The 14,178-nt window shown below is 36.6% G+C and overlaps 1 protein-coding gene across 2 annotated transcripts; it reads left to right on the forward strand.

Annotated features, from left to right (window-relative positions):
• The first annotated feature begins 1,088 nt into the window (after positions 1–1,088).
• boka (BCL2 family apoptosis regulator BOK a) lies at positions 1,089–14,051 on the forward strand. Of its 2 annotated transcripts, XM_051896812.1 has the most exons (5): positions 1,089–1,910; positions 4,382–4,510; positions 4,859–4,891; positions 8,104–8,267; positions 12,695–14,051. In XM_051896812.1, the coding sequence occupies exons 1-5, from the start codon at positions 1,688–1,690 to the stop codon at positions 12,818–12,820; spliced, it is 675 nt and encodes a 224-aa protein (XP_051752772.1). In that variant the 5' UTR covers positions 1,089–1,687; the 3' UTR covers positions 12,821–14,051. The 2 variants fall into 2 exon arrangements, with proteins under 2 accessions (XP_051752772.1, XP_051752774.1); XM_051896814.1 differs by lacking the exon at positions 4,859–4,891 and having other exon boundaries at positions 1,112–1,910.
• Positions 14,052–14,178: the final 127 nt, after the last annotated feature.

The following is a 14,178-nucleotide window of genomic DNA, read 5'->3' on the forward strand; positions in this document are numbered from 1 at the left end:
AGGAACTATATAATTGTCTGCCAGTGAGATAAACAACTTTATATTCATTATGTTTCTGTGTTAAACAGAACTGCCTGGTTGATCTTGTTTTACTTTTTGTTCTTTTCTGTCCCTGTTTTTGAGGAAGTTCACTGTATAGTGCTTCAGTAAGCCTTTCATTGTTCTCCATTATTAAATTAGTTATTGAACATTTGAAAGAAACTTGATAGTTTTGCATATTGCTGCTTACAAGGTATTACTAGACATGTCAAAACAGATCTTGGGGTTTAATGTGTGTACATGTTTCTTTGGGAAAGCCGTTGATTCAGCTGGGTGGGTGGCTCTAATGAATCGGAACTGACAAGCTCAGGGCAAAAACAGTCAAGACTTGTAAAACAACTCTATCCAACGAAGGTGGGTGGGATCTTGAGTAACTTGACCCTGTTTTGTTCAAGAACTAACATTAAAATAACTTTTACAAACATTATATGCACAAAATTGATCTTTTTAGATTAAAAAGGAGTACAGTCAGTTTGTGGCTGACAAAAAAGCACATGCGACAGATAAATAAGCATAAGCATTGTTTGTTGTAGTTGATTATTTTGTATTAAATTGGACTATAGTTTGGTTAGCCACATTTCCATACTTAAAATGACACTGACATCAACCTATGGGACAACAACATAAACAGTTTAGAATGGAAGAAATTGTTAATGATGTTGATGAGATTCTGTAGGCCAACTGGTGGGTCCCCATATATAAATAAAGGTTACAGACAGATAGACACAAAACAATTTAAGCTGTTTTGCTGGTCTTAGCTCACATGGATTTTTATGTATATTCAGAAACTACCTAGAGCAGTTTACATTTGTTACAATGGACAATTTAAAATTAATTAATAAAGACAAAATGTGATTAAACATGAAGAAAAAAATATGAAGAAATTGTTACCTCTATACATTTGAACGAAACATTTTGCTAGAAAGTCCATGAACAAGTTTTGCTTCAACTTTCCAGATAGATAGATAGATATAGTGTAGACTGATGCAAAAAAATAGCTAATTTAAAGCATTTTAGCATAAGGCTACATCAAAATAAAATGTGAAAAAATGAAAGATTCTGAATACTTTGTGAATAGAACATTTATTTATTATCTTTGTTCCATGATTCTTCAATTCTTTCGTTCTCTAAACACTAGCTCTACTAGAGGGGCGGACTATCAAAACCATAACACTGCTGGTTATCTCCGCCTTAACGGAGAGCTTTTCCATAGAAGGAGACTTCATGCGTGCAGCCCATCCAAACAGACCAAAGACAAGCACTGCCTCACTGCCGCTGACAGCAGTTTAATCTTCCCCTCGCGGACTGCTGCTTACCAGTCTGTAGAGAGAGCATTGGTACACGAGCTTTTATTAAAAATGGTGAAATTTGAGACTCTTTGAGGATTTGTTGACGTACGAGAAACAGCAAGGGTAATCAATCTCCGATTCTCTGCTCTTTTGACCGCTTTATCAGGTTCATGTCCATTCCAAGAGAAGGTGAGAACGAGTCTTTTTTATTAATATAGAAAAACACGCGAGTTTTCATCTTTATCCAGATCGTGTTAGGCGCCATCAGACTTTGGAAAGAGAGAAGGGTGGAGAAGAAACACTTCCATACACGGCGATAAAGGTGGAGGTTGTCAGCTGATTGTAATTGATCTCCACTCATGAAGGGCATGGAGATGTTGCGCCGCTCCTCAGTGTTTGCGGCTGAAGTCATGGAGGTGTTTGATCGCTCTCCCACGGATAAGGAGTTGGTGTCTCAGTCTAAAGTGTTGTGCAGGGATTACATTCACTCCAGACTCCACCGGGCGGGTATCGGATGGTCTAAACCAGAGCACGGGTCCGGAGGAATGCTGGCTGAGGTGTCTTCAGTCCTGCTGTGGTTGGGTAGGACATCTGACGTTTCACTCATGTTGTACATTAATGTTTATGGAAATTGCTATGGTGTTACACGTAGCCTACTGTAGTGCAGTGCATGTATAGCCTATATTATTTTGGATGCTGTATAATACACCATATACTATACTGAAGTGTGTGTTATATTTATAACATATACAGTGTACACAGGCACACTTAACTAGCCTACTGTAGGCTATATGCTCTGAGTTGTAGGTTGATATACTGATGTTTTGGATTTATTTTAAGACATCCTGTCAGTTTTCATTCTTTCTTAAACTGTGCTTGTCTGGTTTATAAGAAAATAAATGGGAAATGCACCATCCATAAATGTTCTATGAACTTTCAGAAATGAAAATAAACATGTGTTTCTCAGCTTCCTCAAAGCCAAACCATAAGATTGCATAATATTTTACAACACTCTTAAGGTTTGTCGGTGTGTCACCCATTGAAAAGTACTTTGCCTTTTGTACCATGTTGAATGTATGTTTCATCCTTCATGTTGCTGGACATTCTGAGCTCTTTCACAAAATCGAATGTAATTCCTATCGATAACATTAAATCTCACATCATTATGTTGATCAGACAAACCTGTAATTACTTTAAACACATACCACAAGACTTTTATCTTTAAACACATACCACAAGACAGTTATCTGAGACTTTTAACTGTCATTGTTTTCTAAGAAGCCGTTTTCTCCTAAAAGGAAAAAGCACAAGAATTTTAATTTGAGACAACTGTGTAACTGGGAGAGCTGCTTTTTATGGACAAAGCATGCAAACATGCAGATCATTATCACAAGGCAGATTGAGGGTTCCCCACCCACACTTAACCAAGTTAACCCTGTATTGTCCTGAAAAAAAGTCCTTCTCATTGTGACAACAAGCCCTGTACTCCTTGCATACACACCTCACCCACCCCAATCCCTTACAGACGGATGATTCATGTGAGTGAGACATACATTCTTAAAAATGAAAGTTGAAAAAGGGGGTTATCACAGCGATTCCATAGAAGAATCCTTTTTGCTTAGTGTGGAGAACATTTAAAAAAAAAAAATCTAAAGAACCTTTTCCAACTATAAAGAACCTTTTGTGGAATGGAAAGCTTCCATGGATGTTAAATGTTCTTCAAGGAACCATCAATGCCAAGAATCTTTATTTTTAAAAGTGCAGCTGAGCATATAGCTCAAGACTTATTTAAAGGGTTAGTTCACCCAAAAATGAAAATAATGCCATTAATTACTCGCCCTCATGTCGTTCTACACCCGTAAGACCTTTGTTCATCTTTGGAACACAAATTAAAATATTTTTGATAAAATCTGATGGCTCAGTGAGGCCTCTATTGCCAGCAAAGTCACTGAACCTCTCAAGATGCAGAAGAACTACTAAAGACATATTTAAAACAGTTCATGTGAGTACAGTGGTTCTACCTTAATATTATAAAGCGACAAGAATACTTTTTGTGCCCCCCAAAAAAACAAAATGACGACTTTTCAACAATATCTAGTGATGGCCGATTTCAAAACGCTGCTTCGAATCTTTTGTTTCGAATCAATGGTTCAGAGCGCCAAAGTCACGTGATTTCAGCAGTTTGGCAGTTTGACATGCGATCCGAACCGCAGATTTGAAACAAAAGATTCGAAGCAGTGTTTTGAAACCGGCCATCACTAGATATTGTTGAAAAGTCGTTATTTAGTTTTTTTGGCACACAAAAAGTATTCTCGTCGCTTTATAATATTAAGGTAGAACCACTGTATTCACGCGAACTGCTTTAAATATGTCTTTAGTAGCTTTCTGGGCATCTGAAAGTGTAAATGAACTTGCTGGCAAAAGAGGCCTCAGTAAGCCATCGGATTTCATCAAAAATATCCTAATTTATGTTCCGAAGATGAATGAAGGTCTTACGGGTGTAGAACGACATGAGGGTGAGTAATAAATGACATTATTTTCATTTTTGGGTGAACTAACCCAATTAACAGACAATTTTATCATCAGGACATGCAGTATAACAAGGTTACATCCCTCCATTAGGCTTCTAATATGAAAGAATGATGATTACACTGTAAACCCGAATAAGTTGGACTAACTCAAAAAATTTGAGGTACACTGATTTTTTTTTTTTTTTTGAGTTCCCAATTTTAAGTAAGCAGAACTATCAGGTTTTGAGTTTGTAGTACTCATGCATGTTGCTCCTAACTTGAAGTACTGGGTTAGCTAACTCATACATTTTGATAGCAATTAACATAAAATATTTAGTTAATTAACTTTTTTTATTTTGAGTTCTTGCAAATCAAACGAGTTATTTACAGGTTTTAGGGTTAGATTGCAGTTCTTTTGCATTGTCATTGTGTCAAGCTTCTCTGATTTAGTGATTTTTTTTTTTTTTTTTTTTTTCTGTAAGACTTGAGAAAGTGTCTTCCTGTGACGAGAAGAAAGAAAACACATTTATCTCTGTCTCCTAGGTGACGAGCTGGAGTACCTGCGACCCAACGTATACCGCAACGTAGCACGGCAGCTCAACATCACAATTGCCTCTGAGAGTATAGTCTCTGATGCCTTTTTGGCTGTTGCTGCAGAAATCTTCTCTACAGGTTGGTCATTGTCCTCCTTGCAGGCTATATTAGTATAGTTTAGTATGTTTAGATTAGTATGTTTAGTATAGCCTAAAACTGTGTCTTTAGATAAACTAATCAATGGATCTGGTTCCAGAGATATTGTCCATCCTGGCAGTTAAGCATTAGCAAACACTCACACTAAAAACAGAGTATAATTTAATCTGTAAACCAACGAAACCTGGTTTATATGATATGCCTATTATATTTTGTTTTTCTTAAATCAAAGAATAAAGGTGGAATGCACAGTCTATATATTTACAGACCCTTAAATGGATAGTTCACCCAAAAAACAAACAAACAAAATTTTTTTTTTATGTTCCACAGAAGAAAATCGTACAGGTTTGGAACAACGTGAGGGTGAGTAAATGACAGAATTTTCATTTTTTTTTTTTTTTGGGTGAACTATCCCTTTAAGTGACTTTTACACTCCTTTTAGAGAGGGTAAAAATGGATCCATTCTGACATTTATATACACAGACAAGCGGTGCTGCACTCGACCATGAGAGCACCATAAAATATGGATTTTCCTTTAAAGTAAACAGTGTCTGGGCACCATGGAAGTTCTCATTCCCTTTGCTGTACTTCGCTCATATTTAGTGCAAACCCTTGGGAGTCTGTTTAGTTCATATGACTACAACCCTTATTTGACCTCCCAGATTTAGAATGTAGTAAATCATGGTCTTTTTTTTCAACATGGGCAGCTTTTAAGATGTGTCAGAATACACAGTGCATCGCAGTTTGTTGCGTATGGGGCTGCATAGCCGCAGACCAATCAGTGTGCCCATGTTGACCCCTGTCCACCGCCGAAAGGGCCAACAGTGGGCATGTGAGCATCAGAACTGGACCATGGAGCAATGGAAGAAGGTGGCCTGGTCTGATGAATCACAATTTCTTTTATATCACGTGGATGGCCGGGTGCGTGTGCGTCGCTCACCTGGAGAACACATGGCACCAGGATGCACTATGGGAAAAAGGCAAGCTGGCGGAGGCAGTGTGATGCTTTGGGCAATGTTCTGCTGGGAAACCTTGGGTCCTGCCATTCATGTGGATGTTACTTTGACACGTACCACCTACCTAAGCATTGTTGCAGACCATGTACACCCTTTCATGGAAACTGTATTCCCTGGTGGCTGTGGACTCTTTCAGCAGGATAATGCGCCCTGCTACAAAGCATTACTACATGTAGAATGTAGTAAATCATGGTCTTTTTTTCCAACATGGGCAGCTCTTAAGCTCTTACATGCTGTAACATGTTCACCGCATTTGTTCGGCGAAGCATTCTTTGTGTTCTAATTATTAAAGCATAATTGCTCGACAGTCCAAATACATCAAAGATTCCTCACTGAACACAAAGCACTACACCCGGTGACACCCTTGCACCTCCTGTTTATACACATACCTGTCTTCAAGCAATGCAGCTCAGTTGGTGTTCACTTTATATATTCTTTTAACCCTGTAAATTAAGATATGAATGTAACATTTTCACACTATGCTTAATAATATATAATTTCTTTTCAATATTTTATAAATTTACTTTTGCTTTTGTTTTATTCCATTCTATTTTTTTTTTTTGCAGTAATAGCAAAATTCTACACAGACAGATGGCTGTATTATTGTGCAAAAGGAAAGGAAATTACCAGTATTTCGAATGTCAGTGCATATACATTTAATTATTTCATGTCTTCATTTGATTTGAAACAGTTTGCTGTAAACTGTAAAATATGCCATATGAATTCGACATGTAAACATTCTTACAAGAGTCAGAGGGAGGAAATTGTGGTGTTTTCTGTTTATCTTGAACTTCAAACCAGCTTTTATCTCTTTTATTCCTCAATATGGTTTCCTTTTGCCTTTGTGTTTCCTGTCTTTGGTAGACTCCGATTAGGTTCCTGGGTTGATATGTTTATGTCTGGACATTTGATGTTCCCAGACGGGGTTTTGCAGCTTTATTACATTTTGTTTAATTCCAGGCTAAAACGTTTGAAGGTTGGAGTAGTGTATCCAGGAGTCTGTTTATCATATTAGTTTATCAGAATGCCTACTTGTTTGATTAAACATAATAGTACAGACAGACTTTATCAAATTACATTATAAATAACATCGATTTAAAGGATTAGTCCACTTTCAAATAAAAATTTCCTGATAATTTACTCACCCCCATGTCATCCAAGATGTCATGTCCTTCTTTCTTCAGTTGAAAAGAAATTAAGGTTTTTGATGAAAACATTCCAGGATTTTTCTCCTTATAGTGGACTTCAATGGTCTCCAAACAGTTGAAGGTCAAAATTACAGTTTCAGTGCAGCTTCAAAGGGCTTTAAACGATTCCAGACGAGGAATAAGGGTCTTATCTAGCGAAACGATCGGTCATTTTCTAAAAAAAAATCAAAATGTATATGCTTTATAGGCACAAATGAGCGCATCACAAATGCTTCCACCAGAACGCGATTCCGTATTCTTCAAAAAGCTTACGCTGAATGTCCTACGCCTTCCTTATTCAACTTACGGAACGAACGCGGCGCCAGTTCCATTTTTTCCGTAAGTCCACTATAAGGAGAATAATCCTGGAATGTTTTCATTAAAAACCTTAATTTCTTTTCGACTGAAGAAAGAAGGACATGGACATCTTGGATGACATGGGGGTGAGTAAATTATCAGGAAACTTTTATTTGAAAGTGAACTATTCCTTTAAAAATATATACTTTATTAAGCTTAAATGAGGCTAGCACATTACAGCCACACCTTATTACATTTGAGGAATGTTGATATCATATTTATAAGTTACAGTCACAAGTGAAACAGATGAATTTGCTCTGCTTAAAAAAAAAAAAAAAATTCCTTGTGTTTTTCTGGCTGACACACCAGCTAACAGCTTGCCTGGCTGCTGATACAGTTATATAACAATACTCCACCCCCTTTTACAGTATGATAATGTTCTGTTGAAAATGGGGGTAAGGAATTATCAGGTGTTTTGATGACTCACCTGGTCATGATTTTCAGTCCCACTTTATATTAAGTGTCTTTATTAATCATTTAAATAACTTTTTTTTTTAAATTAATAATTTGATACAAAGCACTTATTGAGTACTTGCATGTTTTTACATTATATTTATATTTAAAAAAAATTTAATTTCTCTAATTACATCTATAATTACACTGTTGACCCTTTCCTTACACCTTAACCCACCCTTAAACCTAACCATGCCACCAAACCTGTCCCTAACCTTACCCGTATCCCACCTCAATAGCAGCAGAAGTGTTTTGCAATACAACATGAACACAATAAGTAGCCTACATTGTACCTAACAATTATTATTTTTTTTTTATGTAAGTATATAGTAGTTAGACACCTGAATTTCATACACATTTCATTCAGCTCACACAAATATACGCTGTCATTGGCAATCAGTGATTTGACTTCGCTTAATATGCAGCTATAGGCTTGGCCACCTATATTACCTATATTCGTAGGTCTATACCTATATAGATGTGCTATGAATGAAAGTATGTGAACAAGGACAGACTTTCAGTTTGATTATATTTATGTAAATCTCTGTTTCTCTATGTACAGGTGTAACATGGGGGAAGATCGTGTCTCTGTATGCAGTGGCCGGAGCTCTAGCTGTGGACTGTGTTCGGCACGGGCATCCAGCAATGGTGCACACCATTGTCGACTGCATGGGCGAGTTCGTTCGCAAGAGTCTTGTGTCGTGGTTAAAGAGGAGAGGAGGCTGGGTAAGAAATCCATTAATTTTGTACAATTAATTAGAAAAATGTACATAAAAATATTTATGCATTTAATCATGCCTCCCGACCCAAACATAGATAATGCTTGATTTTGATTGGTCATTGGTGGCATTCAGCAGTCAATTTCCTAATATTCGCTGTCGTCCATCATATGTGGCTCATGTTGATCAGACTGCTCATTTGGATAACTGAAAATGTTGCTGTTTTCTCGTATCATGCAATATATTTATATAAATTAATAAATATATATATATATGTGACCCTGGACCACAAAACCAGTCATAAGGGTCAATTTTTTGAAATTGAGATTTATACATCATCTGAAAAGCTGAATAAATGAGCTTTCCATTGTTATGGGACAATATTTGGCCAAGATACAACTATTTGAAAATCTGGATCTGAGGGTGCAAAAAAATCTAAATATTGAGAAAATCACCTTCAAAGTTGTCCAAATGAAATCCTTAGCAATGCATTTCCACTCACAAAAATAAATTTTTGATATATTTACGGTGGGAAATTTACAAAATATCTTCATGGAACATGGTCTTTACTTAATATCCTAATGATTTTTGGTGTAAAAGAAAAATCGATAATTTTGTCCCATACAGTGTATTGTTGGCTATTGCTACAAATATACCCATGCGACTTAAGACTGGTTTTGTGGTCCAGGGTCACATATATATGTATATATGTGTGTGTGTGTATATGTATACCTAATTATTTTATATATCATATACCTATTAATAGTCAAATGGATAATTAAGATGAATTTCCATTGTAAGAGTATAACTGTACACTTAATTCCCTTTTTTAACCCCTTACTGCACAACCCCCTTTTTGGCAAGTGGGGCATAAATGACATACCCAAAATAAAAAGGTTGCTGCTCATAAGTCATATTGAAAAGACATATAACCAACAAATATTTAGAAAGCAAACACTTGAGAGTTTACAGTTCAATGCTCAGAATTACTCAGACTGTTATTAATATGGAGATATATAAGCTCAAACATAAAAAACATAAAATGATGTCCATACAATGGAAGTCAGTGGTCGCCAAAACTGTTTAGTTACCATCATTCTTCAAAATATCTTCTTTTGTGTTCAGCAGAAGACAAAAAGTCAACATGAGGGTTAGTAAATGATGACAGAATTGTCATTTTTGGGCCCTCGTTCAGTGTTACTGAAAGTAACATTGTGCTATCTGTTTATATAACTAAGCTAAGGCCCAGAAAGAACACAGACTGCTGCCTTTCCATCTTTGTCCAGTGTGTGTAGAGAGAATGTGCAGCGTTCATGCAGCTTTTGAGTGGAAATCTGATCAATCTCTCAGAAGACCAGCACAGTTCAGCAAACCTATTGAATGAGGAGCTGTGCTGGTATGTGCGGCTGTTTTGGCAGGGCATGTCTGTGGTGTCTGTGCTCATTAGCCCGTCTCTGTTCAGGCAGATTCGACATGGAACTGTGCCAGAGTCATAACAAGCTGCCTGCACTTAGGCCCATATGCAGCTCTTACAGGCCTAACAATTTCCCTCTAAGTGTTTTACACCTGCTTTTGACTTTTAGATAACAATTTTTAGATATTAACCTATAATATATATTATGTGATGCCCAGAGCATCACACTCTCTCCATCAGCTTGTCGTCCCACAGTGTATCCTGGTGCCATCATTTCCCCAGGTAAATGTCCACATTATGTAAAAGAAATGGCACTCATTGGACCAGGTGACCTTCTTCCACTGCTCCAAGGTCCAGTTCCGATGCTCCCATGCCCATTGTAGGCACTTTCGACGGTGGACAGTTGTCATCAAAGGCACTCTGCTGCGTATGGGGTGCACTGTGTGTTGTGACACATTCCTCTCATAACCATCATTAACATTTTGTGTGACTTGTGCCACAGTAGACCTTCTGTTGGCTTGAACCAGACGGATTTCCTTCGTTGCTCTTGTGCATCAATGAACTTTGGGTGCCCAACACCCTGTCGCCGGTTTGTGGTTTGTCCCTCCTTGGACCACTGTTGGTAAATTCTCACCACTTCTGACCGGGAGCAGCCCACGAGCCTTGCCGTTTCAGTGAGACTCTGACCTAGTTTCCTTGCCATAACAATTTGGCCCTTGGTCAAATTCGCTCATTTCTCCTGAACCCAACACGTTGATAACGAGAACTGATTTGTTTGCTTACCATCTAATCTACTCAGGCCTTAATATGTAGCCTTGTTAGGAGATGATCAATGATATTCGCTTCACTTGTGACTGCTCTTAATGTAGATAGATAGATAGATAGATTATTTATGGTCTGTGTGGTGGATTTACAACATGAAAAAAGGCTGGTTTAATTGGGTGAGTGTAATGGTTGCTTCAGGCGAAACCATTCTCAACATTTTTCAATGTGTTCTTCTTGGGAGTGTCCTGATTTGGCAACTGCTGTGTTTGTAAGACATGGACACACCTACATACTGAACTGAACCTGAAAACAAGGACTTTATCATCAGGGGCACTAAATGAAAGTCAGTGTAAAGCAGAGGCTGGCTAGACTGTATTTTCCATTGTTGTTGATGTGAGTATGTGGGTACTCGTGTCTACGTGCCATGCTGAGTGTTTGCTCTGCAGGATTGCCCTGTGAGCTAAATGAAGGGCCTATTCACACACACACACACACACACACACACACACACACACACACACACAGACACAGACACAGACACAGAGACAGAGAAAAAAAAACAGAGTAAGATCTTTTATAATTAAAATTAGGGATGCACCGATACCATTTTTTAAGGACTGAGTACGAGTACCGATTCTTTTTTTTTTTTTTCTAGTACTCGCCGATACCGATGCCTATACATTTATTAATTTCTCTTTTTTTTTTTTTTTTTCTTTTTTTTTTTTTGATGTTGCAGTTTTCCAAGCACAACACAGTGAGATTAATGAATGTAGGACAGCTTCTTATTATTACTATAATGAAAAAAGTAATAATTTTTATGTGCTTGTCACAAACTTAAAGAACAAAAATATCACAGTGTGCAATAACCTTCAAAGGGCATAATTACCAATATATATTAATTGTTGTTATATAAAAAGAAATTTACAAACAAATTACAAACAACAAATACTATAGAGATACAAATTAAATAAACTTCTTTTTCAGATACAGTAGGTTTATTTACCATGTATACATTTATTTAACAAATTTTGTTTTATTAACATTAATGATAAATATAGTCTACGGTCCCTTTAAGATCGAATCCATGGATACACATATCCTGTTTTCACCCAAATGTTTACGTCCACTTAAGCCATAACCGACTGTATTTACGTGAGATACTCCACACGATGGATATTTTGACAACTATGTGTGCATTTGACCATTCAGGCGCGAGGAGAAATGATCGCGCGCTGTCTGAGAGAACTGGGATCGCGCGCAAGAAAGAGAGAGAGAGAGAGAGAGAGAGAGCGCTTCTGGTCTATGTCATTCAGCGCGATTCCGCCTATCCCGCCTTCACTAATCGATAACGAATTATGATTGAAAGCATGCAGTTCGCAATGTGTGTGTTGTCATCATTAATTTGAAGTATTTCTACTCCCTTGAGGACATTGTTTCTGCTGCTGCCGCCGGTGTCTCTGTGCACGGAAAATTCTGTCAGTTACGTCACGTGAGGTATCGGTCTGTGGTATCGGGGGTATTTTTACGAGTACGAGTACAAGTACAAGTACATGAGCTTGGTATCGGCGCATCCCTAATTAAAATTCCTAATTAAAGGGTGTCCCATCTCTGTGCCTTCATTATCTCTAAAAAAAAAAAAAAAAAAAAAAGTTCAAAAGTTTGATGTCAGTAAGATGTTTTTGTTTTGTTTGTCTTTTTGAAGAAATTAAGAATGCATTAAATTGAAGTGACCCTAAAGACATTCAAAATACTAAAAGTTAAAAAAAAAGTTTGAAGGTTATAATGTATAAAAATTGTATTTCAAACTTTCAATTCATCAAATAATACTATTTAACAATAGGACTGCTTTTCCTTCTTACTGTGCAGCCCTGGTGAGCATAATATAGTATTATCTTTCTTTTATGTGGGGAAATTTGCTTCTGAAATGCAAAAACAAAAATAATCAAAACAAACTAATCATTCAAATCAAAACAAACTGAACTTTAATACTCTGAATGTGTATTAAGCTAATTTGGAACTTTCATAACATTTGGCCAACCCAGTAAATCTGCATGCTGAAATATAATGTGTTTAGACCACTGAGTGTTGGTTTTGGCCTAAAAAGCACATACTTGAGTGCAAACTGCAGTTCAGTTTCCTTTTATTACTGCCAGATGAACTCAGAGAATTAAATAATAACATACTCCATATTTAAGTGTGGGGTGTGTGTGTGTGTGTGTTATATTATATTATATTATTTCTTTGCTCTCTTACAGGCGGACATCACCAAGTGTGTAGTCAATACAGACCCCAGTTTTCATTCTCATTGGTTGGTGGCAGCTGCCTGTGCCTGTGGTCACTATCTCAAGGCCGTGGTCTTCTACCTGCTGAGGGAAAAATGAAGAGCAGTATTTCAAAGTGACAGACAGCTGAACTCTTCAGAAGGGGTTTCTAGTCACTGCTTAAGCCTTTCACTGGTCCTGATGTGTTTACACTTGCACAGAGTTTGCACTTTGGTTACGCTTTACAATAAGGTCTCGTTTGTTGACATTAGTTAAATAATTAGTTCAAATGAACTATGAGCAATATGTTTTTACAGCATTTATTAACCTTTGTTAATGTTAGTTAATAAAAGTCCAATTGTTTGTTCATGTTAATTCACAGTGCATTAACAAATGTTAACACAAATTTTGATTTTAAAAATGTATTAGTGTATGTTGGAATTAAGATTATTAAATGCTGTAGAAGTATTGTTCATTGTTAGTTCATGCTAACCTTATTGTAAAGTGTTACCCAATTTTGTTTTAAAAGATATTGCGCTCCAAGATGAACGTTATTTTTAAGGTTTTGTTATGTGTTTAACCTGGCCTCTTGCACTCTAGGCATTCCTTGCTGTTACCATTGTTTTTATTAATTGAACCTAATGTTGATATGCAGAATACCAAGCCCAGCGGGAGGGGAAGCTTTTGTGACCTTTGTATTTGTGAGTGAAATACAGTAGAATGTTCATGTACTTGGATTAATGCTGTCTAGCACAACGTTGTCTTATCAGGGTTTTCTCTGATTGTTATTACCTTTTTCACTGTCTTGAGTGGTTTTGATGCTCTCTAAATGCATAATATTAACAATCAAGATTCAAAAATTCAACTGAGACCCACAATGCAAGGTAAAAAAAAAATGGCCAGGAGTTAGAATGCATTTAATTGAGATCAATATCAATATTTCCCAAGGAAAAACTTCCAAAGTACTGTATATAAATGGTTGTAGGAGAATGAAAACAAAGTAGATTTGGGTTGACTAAAAATATAGATATAACATTTCAGTTCATTCCATGTTTCAAGTCTATACCTGTCAACTAGTATGTCATAGTGATGTCTATCTTTTTTTATAATTTATTTTCTGTGTAATATTTTCACCTTACACTTGTTGGTGTCGCCTTGAACAATTTGTAAGATATCATGGAGCCATCACTATATTAATAACTTAAAACTTGGTGTCTTAAAATTGTTTCATCGTTTTGTTCTCTTGTATAGTTAAGTTTGTAACAAATAATTCTGTGGAAAACTACACATTGTTTTGTGTATGCTACACTGAATGTATGCAAAACAAAAATATACTTTTTATTTTCAAAAATGTTTTAGCTGTGATTTTCTTGGGGTTGAAAGGAAAAACCATAATAAAGCCTTTATACTGATAATAGTACACAACATTACTGTAACAACACATTAGTGTAATTGGTGGAAAGCGAGTGGGAGGAAGC

This window comes from Ctenopharyngodon idella, chromosome 6 (assembly GCF_019924925.1).
Source record: "Ctenopharyngodon idella isolate HZGC_01 chromosome 6, HZGC01, whole genome shotgun sequence".
NCBI classification, from domain to species: Eukaryota; Metazoa; Chordata; class Actinopteri; order Cypriniformes; family Xenocyprididae; genus Ctenopharyngodon; species Ctenopharyngodon idella.

Excerpts from the sequence above, each read along its gene's own strand:
- boka (XM_051896812.1), top strand. The coding sequence starts at position 1,688 with ATGAAGGGCATGGAGATGTTGCGCCGCTCCTCAGTGTTTGCGGCTGAA. Across the intron at positions 4,892-8,103 it reads AGGTTTGGAACAACGTGAGG|GTGTAACATGGGGGAAGATC; the intron begins GTGAGTAAATGA and ends CTCTATGTACAG. Across the intron at positions 8,268-12,694 it reads TAAAGAGGAGAGGAGGCTGG|GCGGACATCACCAAGTGTGT; the intron begins GTAAGAAATCCA and ends GCTCTCTTACAG.